Source organism: Melospiza georgiana, chromosome 7 (genome assembly GCF_028018845.1).
Source record: "Melospiza georgiana isolate bMelGeo1 chromosome 7, bMelGeo1.pri, whole genome shotgun sequence".
Taxonomy (NCBI): domain Eukaryota; kingdom Metazoa; phylum Chordata; class Aves; order Passeriformes; family Passerellidae; genus Melospiza; species Melospiza georgiana.
In genome coordinates, this window is record NC_080436.1 from 17,285,220 (window position 1) to 17,299,753 (window position 14,534).

Genomic DNA, 14,534 nt, shown 5'->3' on the forward strand with positions numbered 1-14,534 from the left:
TGTGTGTTTGTTTAAATAGGAAGAGATAGGGATATTTTCAATTCTTGTAAGCAGCTTTTGAATAGTTGTAGAAATACTGTTGGAACAGGTACAGCTATGGAATGATTGTTTTAGACATCAAGACTAATAATTTTAGCAGTGTTTAGGAACACTGGAGAAAAGCCTTGAACTATGTGAGCACCAGGGACAGACAAGCATGAAAGATTAATGTAATTTTGCATATAATGATGCACATTCTTACACAAAAAATCCATCTGCAAGTGTCATGTCAGTCAGCAAAAATCTTTGATGGGTGGCTGCAGCTGGGCTGTCTCTTCTGGCAAAGCTGCCCTAGAAAATGCTAAATGTAGTTATGATGCTTCGTGCCATCTGTAGTATGCCAGTTTATCCTGCCTTCACTGGCATTTACAGTACTATATGGGGTATCAGCAAACACAGAGACATCAATGTGGAGTGACAGATTCATTTCCTCCAGAGGCTATGAACTCTGGTGTATACTTGTGCCACCTTCCTCTGTGTGTTATATGCTGTTGTCACTGGTATTTGGCTTGATTTCATACTTCTGTGTTTAACTCCTCTTATTTTTGATTTAGCAATTTGCATATCCTAACACAAAGGCAATTAACTTTGATTGATGCTGAAGTAATTCTATCTTAACTGAGGAAATGCTTATTTTCCTTAGTTTACCAACTCTATCAGTGCTAGAACTTGCATTTTGATGCAACAAACATCTTGAATTATCCAAATTTAAATGCATGAAATAGCCATGTATCTGATAGCAGCTGTAATTTAGTGTTTGGCCTTTTAGCTAGCATAACTGTAAAATATAACTTCTATCCTTTTAATGCATTAATGACTTAAAAATAATCTGAATCAAATTATTCTGTGTTCCTTATGTTGGATGGACAAAATAATTTTAAATTATCTAATCTGCTGCTAATTGATGTTTTCCACAGTAACCGAATATGAAGGACATGCTCTCTCAGTACTTAAAGAATGTGAACTGCAGGCATTTGATGGGTAAGTTGGTTAGTGACTATGAAGGTTGGTAAATCTCATCAGGTTGTTTTTCATCTGTATTCCAATAAAAACTATGTCCGTGGGTATTTAAAAAGTTACACTGTTTCTCATATATATGAAACCTGGGAAATTCAGTTCTCATTAAACACTTTGGTGTTTATTAATTACTGACAATAGAAATGCATCTTGGACTCATAAATAATGGTAAATGTACATAAAGCTCTCTGAAAATATGCTTCATGAGGGTTTCAGTCTCTGTATTTGTAAGAATACAAAGATAAAGAAGACGAAGCCTGCATTGTATCTTCTTTCATACGTATCTTCTACACTGAGTCATATTTGAATTGTTTCATCTTTGATCTTTGGGTAGACACTGAGAACTTCCCCTATAAGGCTTTCTCCAGTAACCAGATCCAAGCTGGAACCCTTTTGAAAGACCACAGGCATATGTGCCTCTACCTTTTTTGCTATCCTTTTTTTTTTTTGAGACCCAAAAATGTGGAAATGACAAGACAACATGTTTTTTTTTTATTATTCATTGCAGTATGGAAACAATCTAGCAATGCAATTTCTGAGCTTGATTTTCTCACTAGGAAAGTTATGATTCCTTCCACGTTAACAGTGTATGAGGTAAACTGAAGTTTATGATTTGCAGTAGAAAACTGGAAGTTTATATCTCAGTGCTTTCTGAAAGTGACACTCCTATGTGTTAATTCTTTGTCAAAGCTGTTTGTTTGTATTTATAATTTCTCTGATTTACCTAGTCACTATTCTATTTTGAAAGACCACAGGCAGATGTCTTATACCCTCTAAATTTTTTTTGCTATCCATATTTTTTTTAGGGACACTGAAAATTGAGGCACTTTGTAAATTCGGCTTTTTGCCCCTGACTTGTGGCTGAGCTTTGGTGACAAATAGAGAGGCTGCATTTGTGATGCTGCTGTCTCAGCTGAGTTTTCCTATCTGAACAGAAAAAGAAATAGACAATGCCCATACATACATTTCTTCCCTAGGCAGGAGCCTAAAATATCAAGAATATTTAGAGTAGCCTGGGTTAGTCAGTCCTTAGTGAATAGTTGATTAATAAAGTTGCATCTGATGGTTAAATAGATGTTTCTTTTTCTCAGAAAGATGTTTCTTTCTCTCTTTCTTCTTCAAGGTCTAAGTAAAATTTGTTGGCTCAAGACTTTCTACTCTTTATGCATAGCAGGCTCTCACTGATTGGCTTTGGAATCCCAGGTGCCTGCTGGTATCTCTATTTCCAGCCAAAAATGCAACTCTTGATGATTAATGCTAAAATAGTAAAAAACAAAATTAGCAGCATTCTCATGTTATTCCTTGGACTCTCTCTACACAGCACTCCAAAATCAGAGGAAAATATATCTGTTTTCAAAAGTTTTAATAGCTAGAAGACAATCCACACAAGTCCTTCTTGTATACAAGAAGGTATAAGTTTTTCAGACTTCAAAGATTAACTGGTTTTGCTACTGTGACAGAGAATTTTAAGCCTGGGAATAAACAAAAAATGAGTCAAAAGAAAGGCAAAGGCTCCTGATTGCAAGCAGGAAGAAAATGTGCCTCAAACTTTTATTTTCTATTCTTCCAGCTATATATTGTATTTTTTTAAATTTAATGTGGCAGTGTTTAGCTAGATAGAGGAAATATTCCTAAAAATTAGAGATTAAAAATTGGCTTGGAAATAATAATAGAAACTAAAGGAAAATGTGAAAGGTGATGAGGTAATTGAATTTAAGTATTTGATACCATTAATAACATAATGAATGTTTTCTTATAAAGATCTGACCAGTTTTACCCGGCTGAATGATTTGGCACAGTTTCACAACTGCATTCATACAGATATTTGAAAAGAATATAATTTAGGTGAATTGCTCCCAAAGTAACTCTGATGTTTCTGTCATAAATGCTTGGAATGTATTATTACTATTCTTATCATTAAAATATGTTTACTAACTTGGAGAATCACTGTAATATGTACTTAAATAAACAAAAACAAGGAAAAAAAGGTTTGCTGTAACAGAGCTTTTAGAGACAAATGCATTGCTCTCTATAGCCACAGCAGGTGGGAGTTTAATTATGCGCTCCAGAAGCAGTGATTAAGTACCTTTGTGCAAAGGATTGCTGGCACCAGGATTTTATACTTTGCTAAATCCCTCAACTGCCTGCATAGTGTAGGAAAATAGCTGTTTTCAAGTGTTTTTTTATTTTATTGCAATATTTGGTGAGTTGTTATTGTAAGGGCAATTAAAAGGCATTGGAATGTTTGTATGGGTCAGCATTGAAAGATGCAAAGAGCTTTTCCACTGAGGCACTTAAACATGTGTTTGGTTCTTCCATCTGATCAGTTTATGTGCATGATGTGTGGTAAGGTAAGAAAAACTTTGTCATTTTTTAAGTGTATTTACTCCTACTCAGACAGAAAGCAGAAATAAGAATGCTTAAGGAGCATCAAGTAACATTTACTGATCTGACAATGAAACCCAAGCTTGTTGTTAAAGAAAGAATGTTTTTAGCTTTTTGAAATACCATTATGTATATGGTGTGGGTAGCTGCCTTCCACTTGTTTGTTCAGCTATGAAAGAGTTTGTTTTGAACTGTTTGGCATTTTTGTTTTGTAATAGGGTGGTTTGTGTTGGTGGAGATGGATCTGTCAGTGAAGTTGCTCATGGGCTACTGCTCAGAGCCCAGATAGATGCTGGGAAAGACACAGAATATGTGTCAAAGCCTGTCAGAGCACCAGTTCCTCTTGGAGTAATACCAGCAGGTAAGTATGAAAGGTACTGTTACATTTTGTTAGTCATCTGGTTTTAGTCCCTCTGGCATGTTTTACAGTTTTGGCTACTAAAGGCAGTTCTTGATGCTAAAGCTTCAGTTATGTAAGGGAGCTATTGAATAAATGTCCTAAATTGGTCATTTATATTGATTACAAATGACTTGATTTTAAATTGTAATGATAATTTATAGTAATGGCACAGATGAGCTCTTTGCCTGAAGGAAGAAGCTGAGAAAGAATAAAACTAAAATAATTTTCAGCTAATCCATACAAGATCAAGTTTCAGTCTTATTTCCCGACAGAAATTATACCAAGTGAAAACTTTATTTTCTAGATTTTCCTTATTTGCATCTCTAGTTTTCTTCTCAGTTGGATTCATGGTTAGGGTCTATTTTAAAATGGTGTCTCAGAAATACATTGTGTGCATTATAGTAAAAAAAAATATTGTGTGCAAAAAACGACTTTCTCCTTTACAGACATGAAAATCTGTCTCTCTTAAAAAGTCATCTTGCTCTTTTATTAACTTGTATCTGGTGGTGTGGTTTTGTTTGTGTTGGGGGATTTGTGTGTCCCTTCTCCTCAGTGTTTTATTGGCCCTCCTTGGGGTGTAGCTGTGCCCAGCAGGAAGGCTTTAGCAAGAGCTGTTGTGGTTTAAGCCCAGCCCCACACAGCTGTTTGATCACTGCCCCACCTGTGGGACTGGGGGAGGATAATAAGGGTAAAAGCTGAAAAACTCTTGGGTTGAGATACAGTTTAATGGGAAAAGGACCAGCGATGCAAAACAAGGAATTCATTCCCTGCTTCCCATGTGTTCAGCCATCTCCAGGACAGCAGGGCCCCCATCACACGTAACAGTGGCTTGGGAAGACAAGTGCCATCACTTCAAATGTCCCACCCTTCCCCCCTTTTATTACTGAGCATGGTGTCATATGTCTGGGATATCCCTTTGGTCAGCTGGGCTCACCTGTCCTGGCTGTGTCTCCTCTCACCTTCCCAGGCACCCCCAACTTCTCACCAGTATGGAAGTGAGAAAAAGAAGAAATGGCCTTGTCTCTGTGTAGGCTCTGCTCAGCAATAACAAAAACATCTCTGTATTATCCACCTTGTGTTCAGCACAAATCCAGAACACAGCCCATAGCAGTCACTGGGGAGAAAGTTAACTCTACCCCAGCCAAAAGCAGCACAAATCAGTACAGTCAGGGTTGATTCTGGACTGCTATATGCATCACTTCTCTTGAAAAGAAGAGAGGTGTTTTTGCATGAACATTACTCTTTGGTGTGAATGTGTGCTAAGACTACTTGACATAGTTCCTCAGATGTTTTTAACTGGTAAGGACAACATTCCTACAGCCAGTAAAACAGCAAATCACTGTTTTGAGTTTTCTACAGAAAAAAGGGGCATGTCACTTTGAACCGAGCCAGCAGATTTTTAAATGCTTTGATTTGGTTTCCACACATGAAAGGACCATTAGTTTCTTCTTAAGGAGCAAGACTACATTAGCTTTCTCTGAGGTCAAAAGCCCTTGGTAAAAGAGACAGCAATGTCAAAGACATGAAGGTAATGAATTTGAGTTGGGCCATCACTTACCAGCTCAGTTCCTGTGAATATCTCAAGGGTCCTGAGACAGAGCCTCTGCAGCCCCTGACTCCATGTTGTGTGTGGGTCACTGTGCCTCTCAGTGGTGCTTTCTCTCCTCACTTTAGGACAGATATGTTGTGATCAGAAAGGACTTGTAAACCCAAAAGAATTCTGTAGGGTTTCTTACACAGAATGGCATAGATTTTGTGAAAGAGGATCAGAACAGTTCATAAAATGATATTGTGAGAAACTCCTAATAGGTTCTTAAAAACAATCTGTTGTTTGTTTGATTTCTATATTCCATGAGGTGCTCAGTTAGGAAACAGGTAATTATGATGCTTGTTCTCATGAGGATGCAACTCTGGTCAGTTAACATTTTTTTCCCCACCAGAAATCCATTGTACAAAATTATTAGGAATTTCCAGCCAAGTAGAATCAACAACTGAATTACAGGATAGTATTATGTGGGTGGTTTAAAATCTGGTTTTAGTCTCCATAATAAGTACCTAAGACAGCATTTTGAACTTTCAGTCCTCTTGATGGGAAGAAGATGCTTTTGAAACAATTTACCTCCTGAAGAGAGAGGTCCAGAGGGGAGTATGTTTTTACTGAAGTACTCTACTGAGCTGCCTTATTGTGGTCCAAATCAAATGGATGAGATGTGGGGAAGCCTGCAGTTGTACTGCTGGCCATTAGCAAGAGTGTTTGTTGCTATGGGAACTACTGCTAAGAAACTGTATGGAGGGGGAAACAGAGAAAGGGGAGGGGGAACTGTGGAAGGACATTAAAAAAGCTATCCAGTTGTTACAGAACAAGAGACAATCTTTATCTGATGCCTACGAACCTTTTGATCCAAAGGGGTTCATATAAATGAATCATGATTCCCAATTAATTCAGAAAATAAAATATTACTGAGGGACTGTTAATTTCTGTGATATTTCAGGCAAAGAACCAAAATGTTGGTGCAGTTTTCATCAGAATTTTAGCTATGCTTGACTAGGAAGTCATTACATCACATTTATCTGTTTGGATGGGGGAGACATTAACAGCCTTATGAATATTCATGTTGTCTGGTTAATTAAGTTAATTGTACTGCAGAAGTGCTTGCACTTCCAAGGACAATTTTTTTCTCTACAATTTCTGTTTGGTACCTTCATCAGTCATGCTTTACATGACCTGCAGATACTCTGTTCTTACTGAGATGCTTTTGCACTTTTGGTGGGAAGGAGGTGGTAGGAAGTTGTTTGTAATGTCAGGAAAATCGGTTGATATTTTGAACAGGATTTCATTTTGGAGTAATAAAATAATTGTTTCTGTAAAAAATGCTAATGATAGAGATGGTGGAATTGTATGGATAAAACCTTTTCACATTAAATTGAGTAGCTGAAGTGAGAACTAAAAATGTGACTTACTAATGTGTGAGCAGTGCAAGTCATGGACATCAAAGGCTTTTAGTTCTGAAGTAACATGATAGTGTTCAGGGGAACTGTTGTTATTGGTACATAATATCTTGAGCTTGCATAGGGGAAAAGAGATTACTTGGGAGTTTGAATAATGGCATTAAAACCATTATTGAATCACTATTTAAATAAGATGGGCTTGGGTCCTTAATTTTGTATATTTTTCTACCTTGTTTATAGGCTGCATGTTTGGGTTTGCTTGTTTGTTTTGGTTTGGATTATTTTGTCTGGCATCCTGCTTGTATAGGACTTAGTTAATAAGGCACATTATTCAGTCATTATTGGGATTAAAACTGCTGCTAGGCATGTGCTAAGTGGAGTTTTTATAGAATATGATGGTGCTTGCTCCCACAAAACTGTGCTTGGCCTCGTTCTTCAGCTTGTGGAAGGATGGATGTGGTGCTTTTGTTTTTGAACACAGAACTTGTTTCATCTTCCTCGGAGTCCTGAAAGGGTGGGATTTTGCTTTGTTTACTTCTGCAAATGTTAAAAAGCTCCAAAGATTTAAGAGAAGGATGCAATTACTTGTGCCTATCCTGTTTAGTAGGAATGAGATTTAGGTCTCATTAAAGTCAGTTTGAAGATTGGTACCGACTTCAGCTGTGGTTGTTTGGTATCTTGCTGCCATCTGCATTGATAAATTACTCCTAAATCAGGATTGCAGATTAAACTCATACCAAGCTTGATCTTCCAAACTATATTCCACCTTGTGCTCTTTAATTAGCTTGATCTTCAGTGAGAAGTGAAACATTTTTTTAGAATAACAACTGCCCTGTCTTGACACACAGGAAGTAAACATGATGTGCCTGACTTGTAACGATCTGCTGCTTGTATGTGTGATTTCCTTTGTTTTGGAGAGGTACTCATAACAGTTCATAAGAGCTGTATAATACTGACTGAAGGAAATATTTGAGTATTTTTTAATTACATCCCTAGCTACCTTCACTGGCAAAGCAGAACTAGTTGGATCTGGAAGTTAAATCAAACATGAAGTTATTCAAACATGAAATATTGTCAAGTCATTCAAACATGAGATAATGTTGGGCAAATACTTGTAGTATTCTGGGAAGAATTGCTTTTTAGGTCAAATGTAGGGGGTTTTGTAGGTTTTGGGTATCTGTTACCTTAAAAGATGTACCTCACTTCCTTCATATAGCAGGAACACAGAGCTCCTCTCTCTGATGTTATGGCAGCTTTCCATAAAGTTCTAAATTGCTTTCAGAGGCTAGGGTGCACTAAGGATGTAACAGGTGATCTGTGAGATTCCCTATTATACTGAAATTTTTATTTAAAGAAATTTTTGGAAAAAATCAAAGATACATTCCTGAATAAGAATGGCATGATGCCTTAGAGCTTTGTAATTATGTACATCAGTCTTTGCAAATTCAGTATTTTTTCTACACTCTGTATGACATAAAAACAGAATTTGGGGAGAAGCAAAATTTTTCAATCTGGTACATTATGGTTTAAAGTGCTGATTTAAATATTGAGTGCCTGTTACTTGACATGTGCTAGTCTTTTCTTTTCTTCCCTTCTCTCCCCTACTTTTGAAAGTATCTTTCACTTTTGAAAGTATTTATCTTCCATAAAACTTAGGGCAAATTTAACATCCAGACTTGTCCATTGCTGCTCTAGATTATTAAATAATTGAAACAAGAAAATTATTATAAAATATATGTGAGCTCATTTTTATATGAGAATGTTAGGTTCTAAACTGTTCTTATGTAATTTTTGTTCTTTTAATTAAAATTTTATTGAATTATTCATCTCTTACTCAGTGATATGAAGAAGTCAATATTCTGCCTGTTTGGTGGCAGGCCTTTATTTTTCCAGAGGTGAATTCTTTTGCTGCCTGCCTAATGCCAGAAGTGAGAAAAATCAATTTGAATTTTTTTTTAAACTACACCTATTTAGGAAAGACGCAACTACTCCTTCTTCATGATTTTAAAAATAAATTTATATTCAAAAGTCAGCTGATGCACAGTATTTTATGTCCTAAGCATTAAAACAGAAGGGCAAAATTTACATACATATCAGCATGTTTCTTACCCAGGTAAAGTGCCTTGAGATATCAATCATCAGCAGTCGTGGGCCTTCAGAACTCTGCTTCTTTCTTTTGCAAACTGACAGCTGATTTTCCACTCTCTTTTTCAACTCAGTGCTGACATTGCTGGGTTTTGACTATTTCTTCTATTTGCCACCTGATTTATTCACGTCCTTGTTTCAAGTTCTGTTCTTCTCTTCTCCCTGGTGCTGGTAGAATGGCTGCTGCCAGCATCCAGGCAGTGACAAATAAAAGGGAGAAGGATCAGTTTGGGTGCACTGAGTCCAAGTCCCCTCTTTGTCAGATGTCACATTCTGCCTGCCCTGTTTTTCAGTCATTGAGTTCTTACTTGTGAAGCTGATGTGCAGTAATTAATTTTGTTCACTATTCCAGGAGTCTAAAATGTAGCCTGCAAGAAGCACAGCAGCTATCTTTGACTAGATTAAATAGCATTTGGCTTGAAAAATGTACAGTTTTACACTGTCTGGTATTATTTTACCAACCTAAAATATTCCCCAAATGCATCTTACTAGATAATCTGTCTCCAGTTCCTTAGTACAGCACTTGGGTATATAAGAGGTGATGATTAAGGAGATGATTTAAAAAAAATCCAAGCAGGCAATATTTTGAAAAACTTGTTTCTCCCACTGCTTAGTTTTTATGGCACTTATGAATGAATTTGCAGAGAAGATTTCATAGACCTCTGGAAGTTTTAAAGGTTTTAATTTAATACTATTCAGCATTTCTGCTGTTAACAAGAGAATTTATGGGCAGGCTTTATTTTTTATAAAATGCAGTAATTAAAAATGCTGTGTATATTTGTACTGGTTACTCTCTATCTCTCATGTTTTTTTACAGCAGGTTTTTTTTTCACTTTTACAGGTACTACAAATATTTTGGCCCATACACTCTATGGTATTAAACATGCAGTGACAGCAGCACTGCACATTGTAATGGGTAAATATTTTTACATTCACTACCATGTTATAAATAATAAAGCAGTGTGTAGAAGTTTGTCATAACCAGTTGCTCAGTAAAGACATTGCATTTTGCTGTGTCACTGTAACCTATATTCTAAGACTTTTAAACCCAAATGATTCTATCCTGGTTTTAGCTCCAGGTGCATTTCCCTTAATTACTAACAGTTTCTATAAGAAAGCTTTATTCATAGAAAAAACTGTATCCTTTGCCACTGGGTCTGCACAATAAATGGGTTTTGAATGTGAAAATATAATTATGCTGAAAGGGAAAAGTAGGTTGCTAGTGCAAACCTTATTTTTAGGTCTTAGAAATAGCAAATAGTTTGTCAGAAAATGTTAATTTTACTCTCAAGGCAGTCTTTCTTTAGCAATTTTATTTTAAATTAAAAAAAGAGAAAAAAGATTAAGGTCCTTCTTGAGTATCTCTTCTCTTGGTCTTGCAGTCTGCAGTGGAAGAGCCTTTGCTCTATTTCTCAAGTCATAATACAAAACCCTTTACAGGCAAAATCTAAATCTGTCTTTCTTTAGAAATCAGAGACACTGAATGCAGGGTCTATTAAAGAAAAAATGTATATATCCTATCTTGAACAGAATTATATTTTATAACTGTAAACATGAATACATTTCAAACCTATGTTTAAGAGTTCCCATATATCCTCCAGTACAATGTGCAGTCATTACATTTATTTGGTGAAATAGTTGCAGAGATTTATGCAAATATTAGCAATATTACATTTTCCTTGATTCTACTTGTTGAAAATGTGCAAAAAATTAAGACTCAGACCCTTTGCAGCCTTATGAAGTAGCTGAATGCTTTACTATAGCTTTAAAATTTTCAAGCATCTGAAATTACTACTTTGATAGAGTCTTAATTTTATCTAGATGGATTCTGGTTTTGATTCTGAGAGAGAGGTGTCTGGACAGGTTTTTCCCCCAGCTAAAGTAGATGAAAAAGAAACGGTAAGTTGTGTATCATTTGAAACATAGATTGTTCTTTTCTCTTGTCTCTCTGTGCACCTGTAGGACACATCCAGGCAGTGGATGTGTGCACCTTCAGCACTCCGAGGAAGCTGCTGCGCTTTGGGTTCTCGGCCATGTTCGGGTTTGGGGCGAGGACGCTGGCGTTGGCAGAGAGGCACCGCTGGATGCCCTCCAGCCAGAGGAAGGATTTTGCTTTCATCAAAACCCTGGCAGATCTCAGGTATGCCAAGAGATGTCATGTTTTTCTAGTGTTTCTTATTTTCTTGAGGAAATGGAAATAATGAATCTCATAAAGACAGAGAGCAGTAGTTTATCTTAATTACAGACAGATTTAACTCAGATGTGATGTATCTTACAAGTCAAAGAGGAGATAAATTCTATACATTCAGAATCTCCTAAAAATCATCTTAACTTTGATAAAAGTGTGTCTAACAGTCAGAATACTTGTTTACATCCTAGTAAATGTCATTACTTTTCTAGGCCAGAGGAATGTGAATTATCATTTCTCCCTCTACAAATTCTGCAGGAAGACACTCATGAGAAGGACAGGTAAGTAAAACTGACTCAAGTAATTCCAAAGCTACAGAAATGAAGAAGAATAAAATTGTACAGATTCTTTACTTTGTTCAAATTTAATCAACAGGTGATGTAAGCTTAAAAAGTATTTATTTTGACAACTGCAAACTTGTACATATTGTAAAGTGTTTTCTGTAGACTGTTATAGAGGATCTTGTTACAAGACAGTCTTCCAGTCAGTATTATTGATTTTTTCAGTTCCACTAATATGCTACTTTTTTTATAAATTATGTGTTGCTTAAATGTGCAAATGACTTTAATTTTTTTTTACCTACATGCTTCCACCCTTTTAGAAGGAAGAAAGAGAGAACGAAAAAAGGTGAGTTTCTGCTTTTAGGATTTTTAAAACTGAACCATGGCTGATTAACTGGAGTAATATAGCGTTACTCTGTTATATTTAGGTAGCAAGGATCAATGGCAGAAAATTCAGGGTCACTTCCTGAATGTGAGCATTATGGCAATCCCTTGTCTGTGTTCAATGGCACCAAGAGGCTTGGCACCTAATACGAGGTCAGTATGGGTTTAGAGAATTAGTCATGTCTATAAATTCTGACATCTTACCTTAAGACCTTGGCTTTTCCAAGAATATGAGCCTATGTTTAGGTAGTCTAGTCCCTCTGGACTGGGGGAGGGAGCAGAGACTGCAGCAGACTCGATAATCCCAGGAATTGTAATCAGTTTTTGGATCAGGCAAATAAGGTCAAGCAGTCTAACTAGAATTATGAGTGGATAATTGCTGTGATTAAATTAGTTGGCAAGTCTGACTTAAGTAGTAGTCATGGAGCAGTCATCTGTCATAGGATTTGGCTTTATGGGGAAACTTCACCCTTAGATTTAATTTTATTTTTTCAAATATAAAAGTGGCCCTTGTCTTCTGCTCTGAAGCCAGCAAAAATGAAATAAGAGTCTTTCTCATGTTATTAAGGACTAAAGTTCACACTTGTCTTTTTCTTCTTATTATTTTTTGTTTAGTTCCCCTCAGAACTTGGGAAATGAAGCTTCTACATGCAGGGTTTGGGGAAGCAAAGGAGTATGTAACCTGGTCGTTGACATTTATTCATTTTGCCTTTAGCTCCTTGTTGAGAGCCTGCTTTGTGCTGACCAAAGCAGTTCTTAGGTGGTAAATATTTGTACTTCTTGTATCCAGTTGGCAATTGAGCAGAATAGCAAGTACAGACTTTGTAGTTGTATGCAAAGTACAAAATGCTCCCTCATAAAAAGAATGCAGAGACTCACGTGAACATGCATGAATGTGTACCAGAAAAACCTCAACACTCAGGGAAGTTTATGGAATGAGTCCCTTTTCTTTCATTAGATTGTCACTAGCTGAAATTAGAGAAGAATTGATGAGGTATTTTTCTTCAAAATTACTGGCCTATTTGGTAGAATTTGACTTCTTGGAAACAATGTAGCACCAAATAATTTATGATTAAACTCTTAATGAGAAGTTTTCTTTGCTCCCAGGGTCCCGCTAGTCTCACAGTCCTCAAGATAATGCTCTGATGCTGTCCCATCTCAGAAACTTTGTTCTGCATTTAGTGTTTTTATTTTCTAGTCAGTTGGGAAATTCTGATGAGAATTTTAGCTTTGCTTTCTCTTTCTATCTGTTCTTCCCCATTTCTCAGTGACAGGGAATTTTGTGACATCTCCATGCAGTTTTTGCAGGTTTGAATAAGCCAGTTTCCATCCCAGTGTAGCTGCTCAGTGGATCTCCCTATTTTTTGTGTGTATAAGAATACCCACTTGTTCTTTCATCTCTTTTTAAAAATAATCTTGAAGTGTGGTCAGCTGGTAGAGTAGGAAGGGTACACTCAGACAGGAGTTTCCTTTGTCATAGTGAATGGCATATTAACTGTAAGTCTTTCCAATATGGGAAACAAAAATATGGCACTGGTTGTTAGAGATTCCAGACCCACTATGGAAGGAACTCACATAGGTTTCTTCTCTCTCCTTTTTTCCCACGAGGTTTCTGCCGTGTGAAGACATTTGAAGTGGGGTGCAAGCTTTGGCTGCTGCCTGTGACACCAGTTACACTGGTCTAAATTTGCAGGAATGTGTCCAGATACATTTAACTGTCTGTGCTCTGTGAGCCCTGTGGGATGTCTTTTTCACAGCATAGGTGTTGTGCTTCACTGCAGATGGGCTTTTTAGAGAATTAATGAGAATTCTTAGTCATTTCAAAAGATGAAAGGCCCTAGTGCTGAATGCCCAGTAGTCTGCTGTGCCCTTTTATTGAAACAAATATGATAAGGAGGCAACTTTTTAAATGTCATCATCACTTTTTCCTGAATCAGCAAAGTACTGCTGTGCCAGGTGACTTGCTTAATGTTTATGTAACAATTATCCTCCCAGATAGTGCTGCTACCATAGTCTGAGAACTTTCCTGATGCAGCTGTTCAGTGGCTAGCTGAACTATCCCATTCAGGGCTGGTAGGCTGGAAGAAATTTTTTTAAACACTCTTAAGATATTTTCCTAAGATAGTTGCTGAATAAAGAAATAATTATATGTATGTATATAAGTGCAGAAGATAGGAAATACACCAGCTCTCTCCAGAAGGCAGTCTCAGCAGGGATTGCCATGTTCATCAGATACTCTTGTTGAACACTGATCAATGGGACTCAAATATAACTCAAATGGGACTTAGGCATGGTTGCATGGATATTCCAGTTAGTTTCTGTGCCCAAGTACATTCCATTAAGGAATGGGGGAACTGATACCGGCTCACAGTTCTCAGAGATGCTAAAATACCCATGGAGGCTGGATACTGAGAGCCACAGAGCATCTGCACTGTGGGGGCTCTTCTTGTTTAATCTCTAGTACATGACTGTTTTGTGAAATGTATAAATAGAGCTGTACCAAGAACTGCTATGAGAGTGTGAGTTGGAGATGGCAGCCTTGGTTAGGGCAGCATGGGTGTTGGTGGGGGGGTGGGGGAGCCCATCTGCACGGGCTCTGTGCTGGGGGGGCTCCCATGCACGATGGCTCTGTTTTCTGGGTACAGCTCTGCCTCGCAGCACTTATGGTAGCTGTTACTTGGTGCTGGAGAGAAAAGTAAAATGAGAAGTTTGTGATCCTTAATGTTTAAAAACCATCTGTTAAGTA

At 37.1% G+C, this 14,534-nt stretch overlaps 1 protein-coding gene across 1 annotated transcript in view; it reads left to right on the forward strand.

The window, feature by feature from the left end:
• Positions 1–14,534, forward strand: part of CERKL (ceramide kinase like) — a 52,033-nt gene that overhangs the window by 33,158 nt on the left and 4,341 nt on the right. Inside the window, exons 4-10 of the mRNA XM_058027581.1 lie at positions 957–1,020; positions 3,660–3,802; positions 9,777–9,851; positions 10,898–11,075; positions 11,336–11,404; positions 11,725–11,750; positions 11,833–11,941. Of these exons, the coding sequence (XP_057883564.1) occupies positions 957–1,020; positions 3,660–3,802; positions 9,777–9,851; positions 10,898–11,075; positions 11,336–11,404; positions 11,725–11,750; positions 11,833–11,941 (664 nt within the window). The remainder of the gene's footprint in view (positions 1–956; positions 1,021–3,659; positions 3,803–9,776; positions 9,852–10,897; positions 11,076–11,335; positions 11,405–11,724; positions 11,751–11,832; positions 11,942–14,534) is intronic.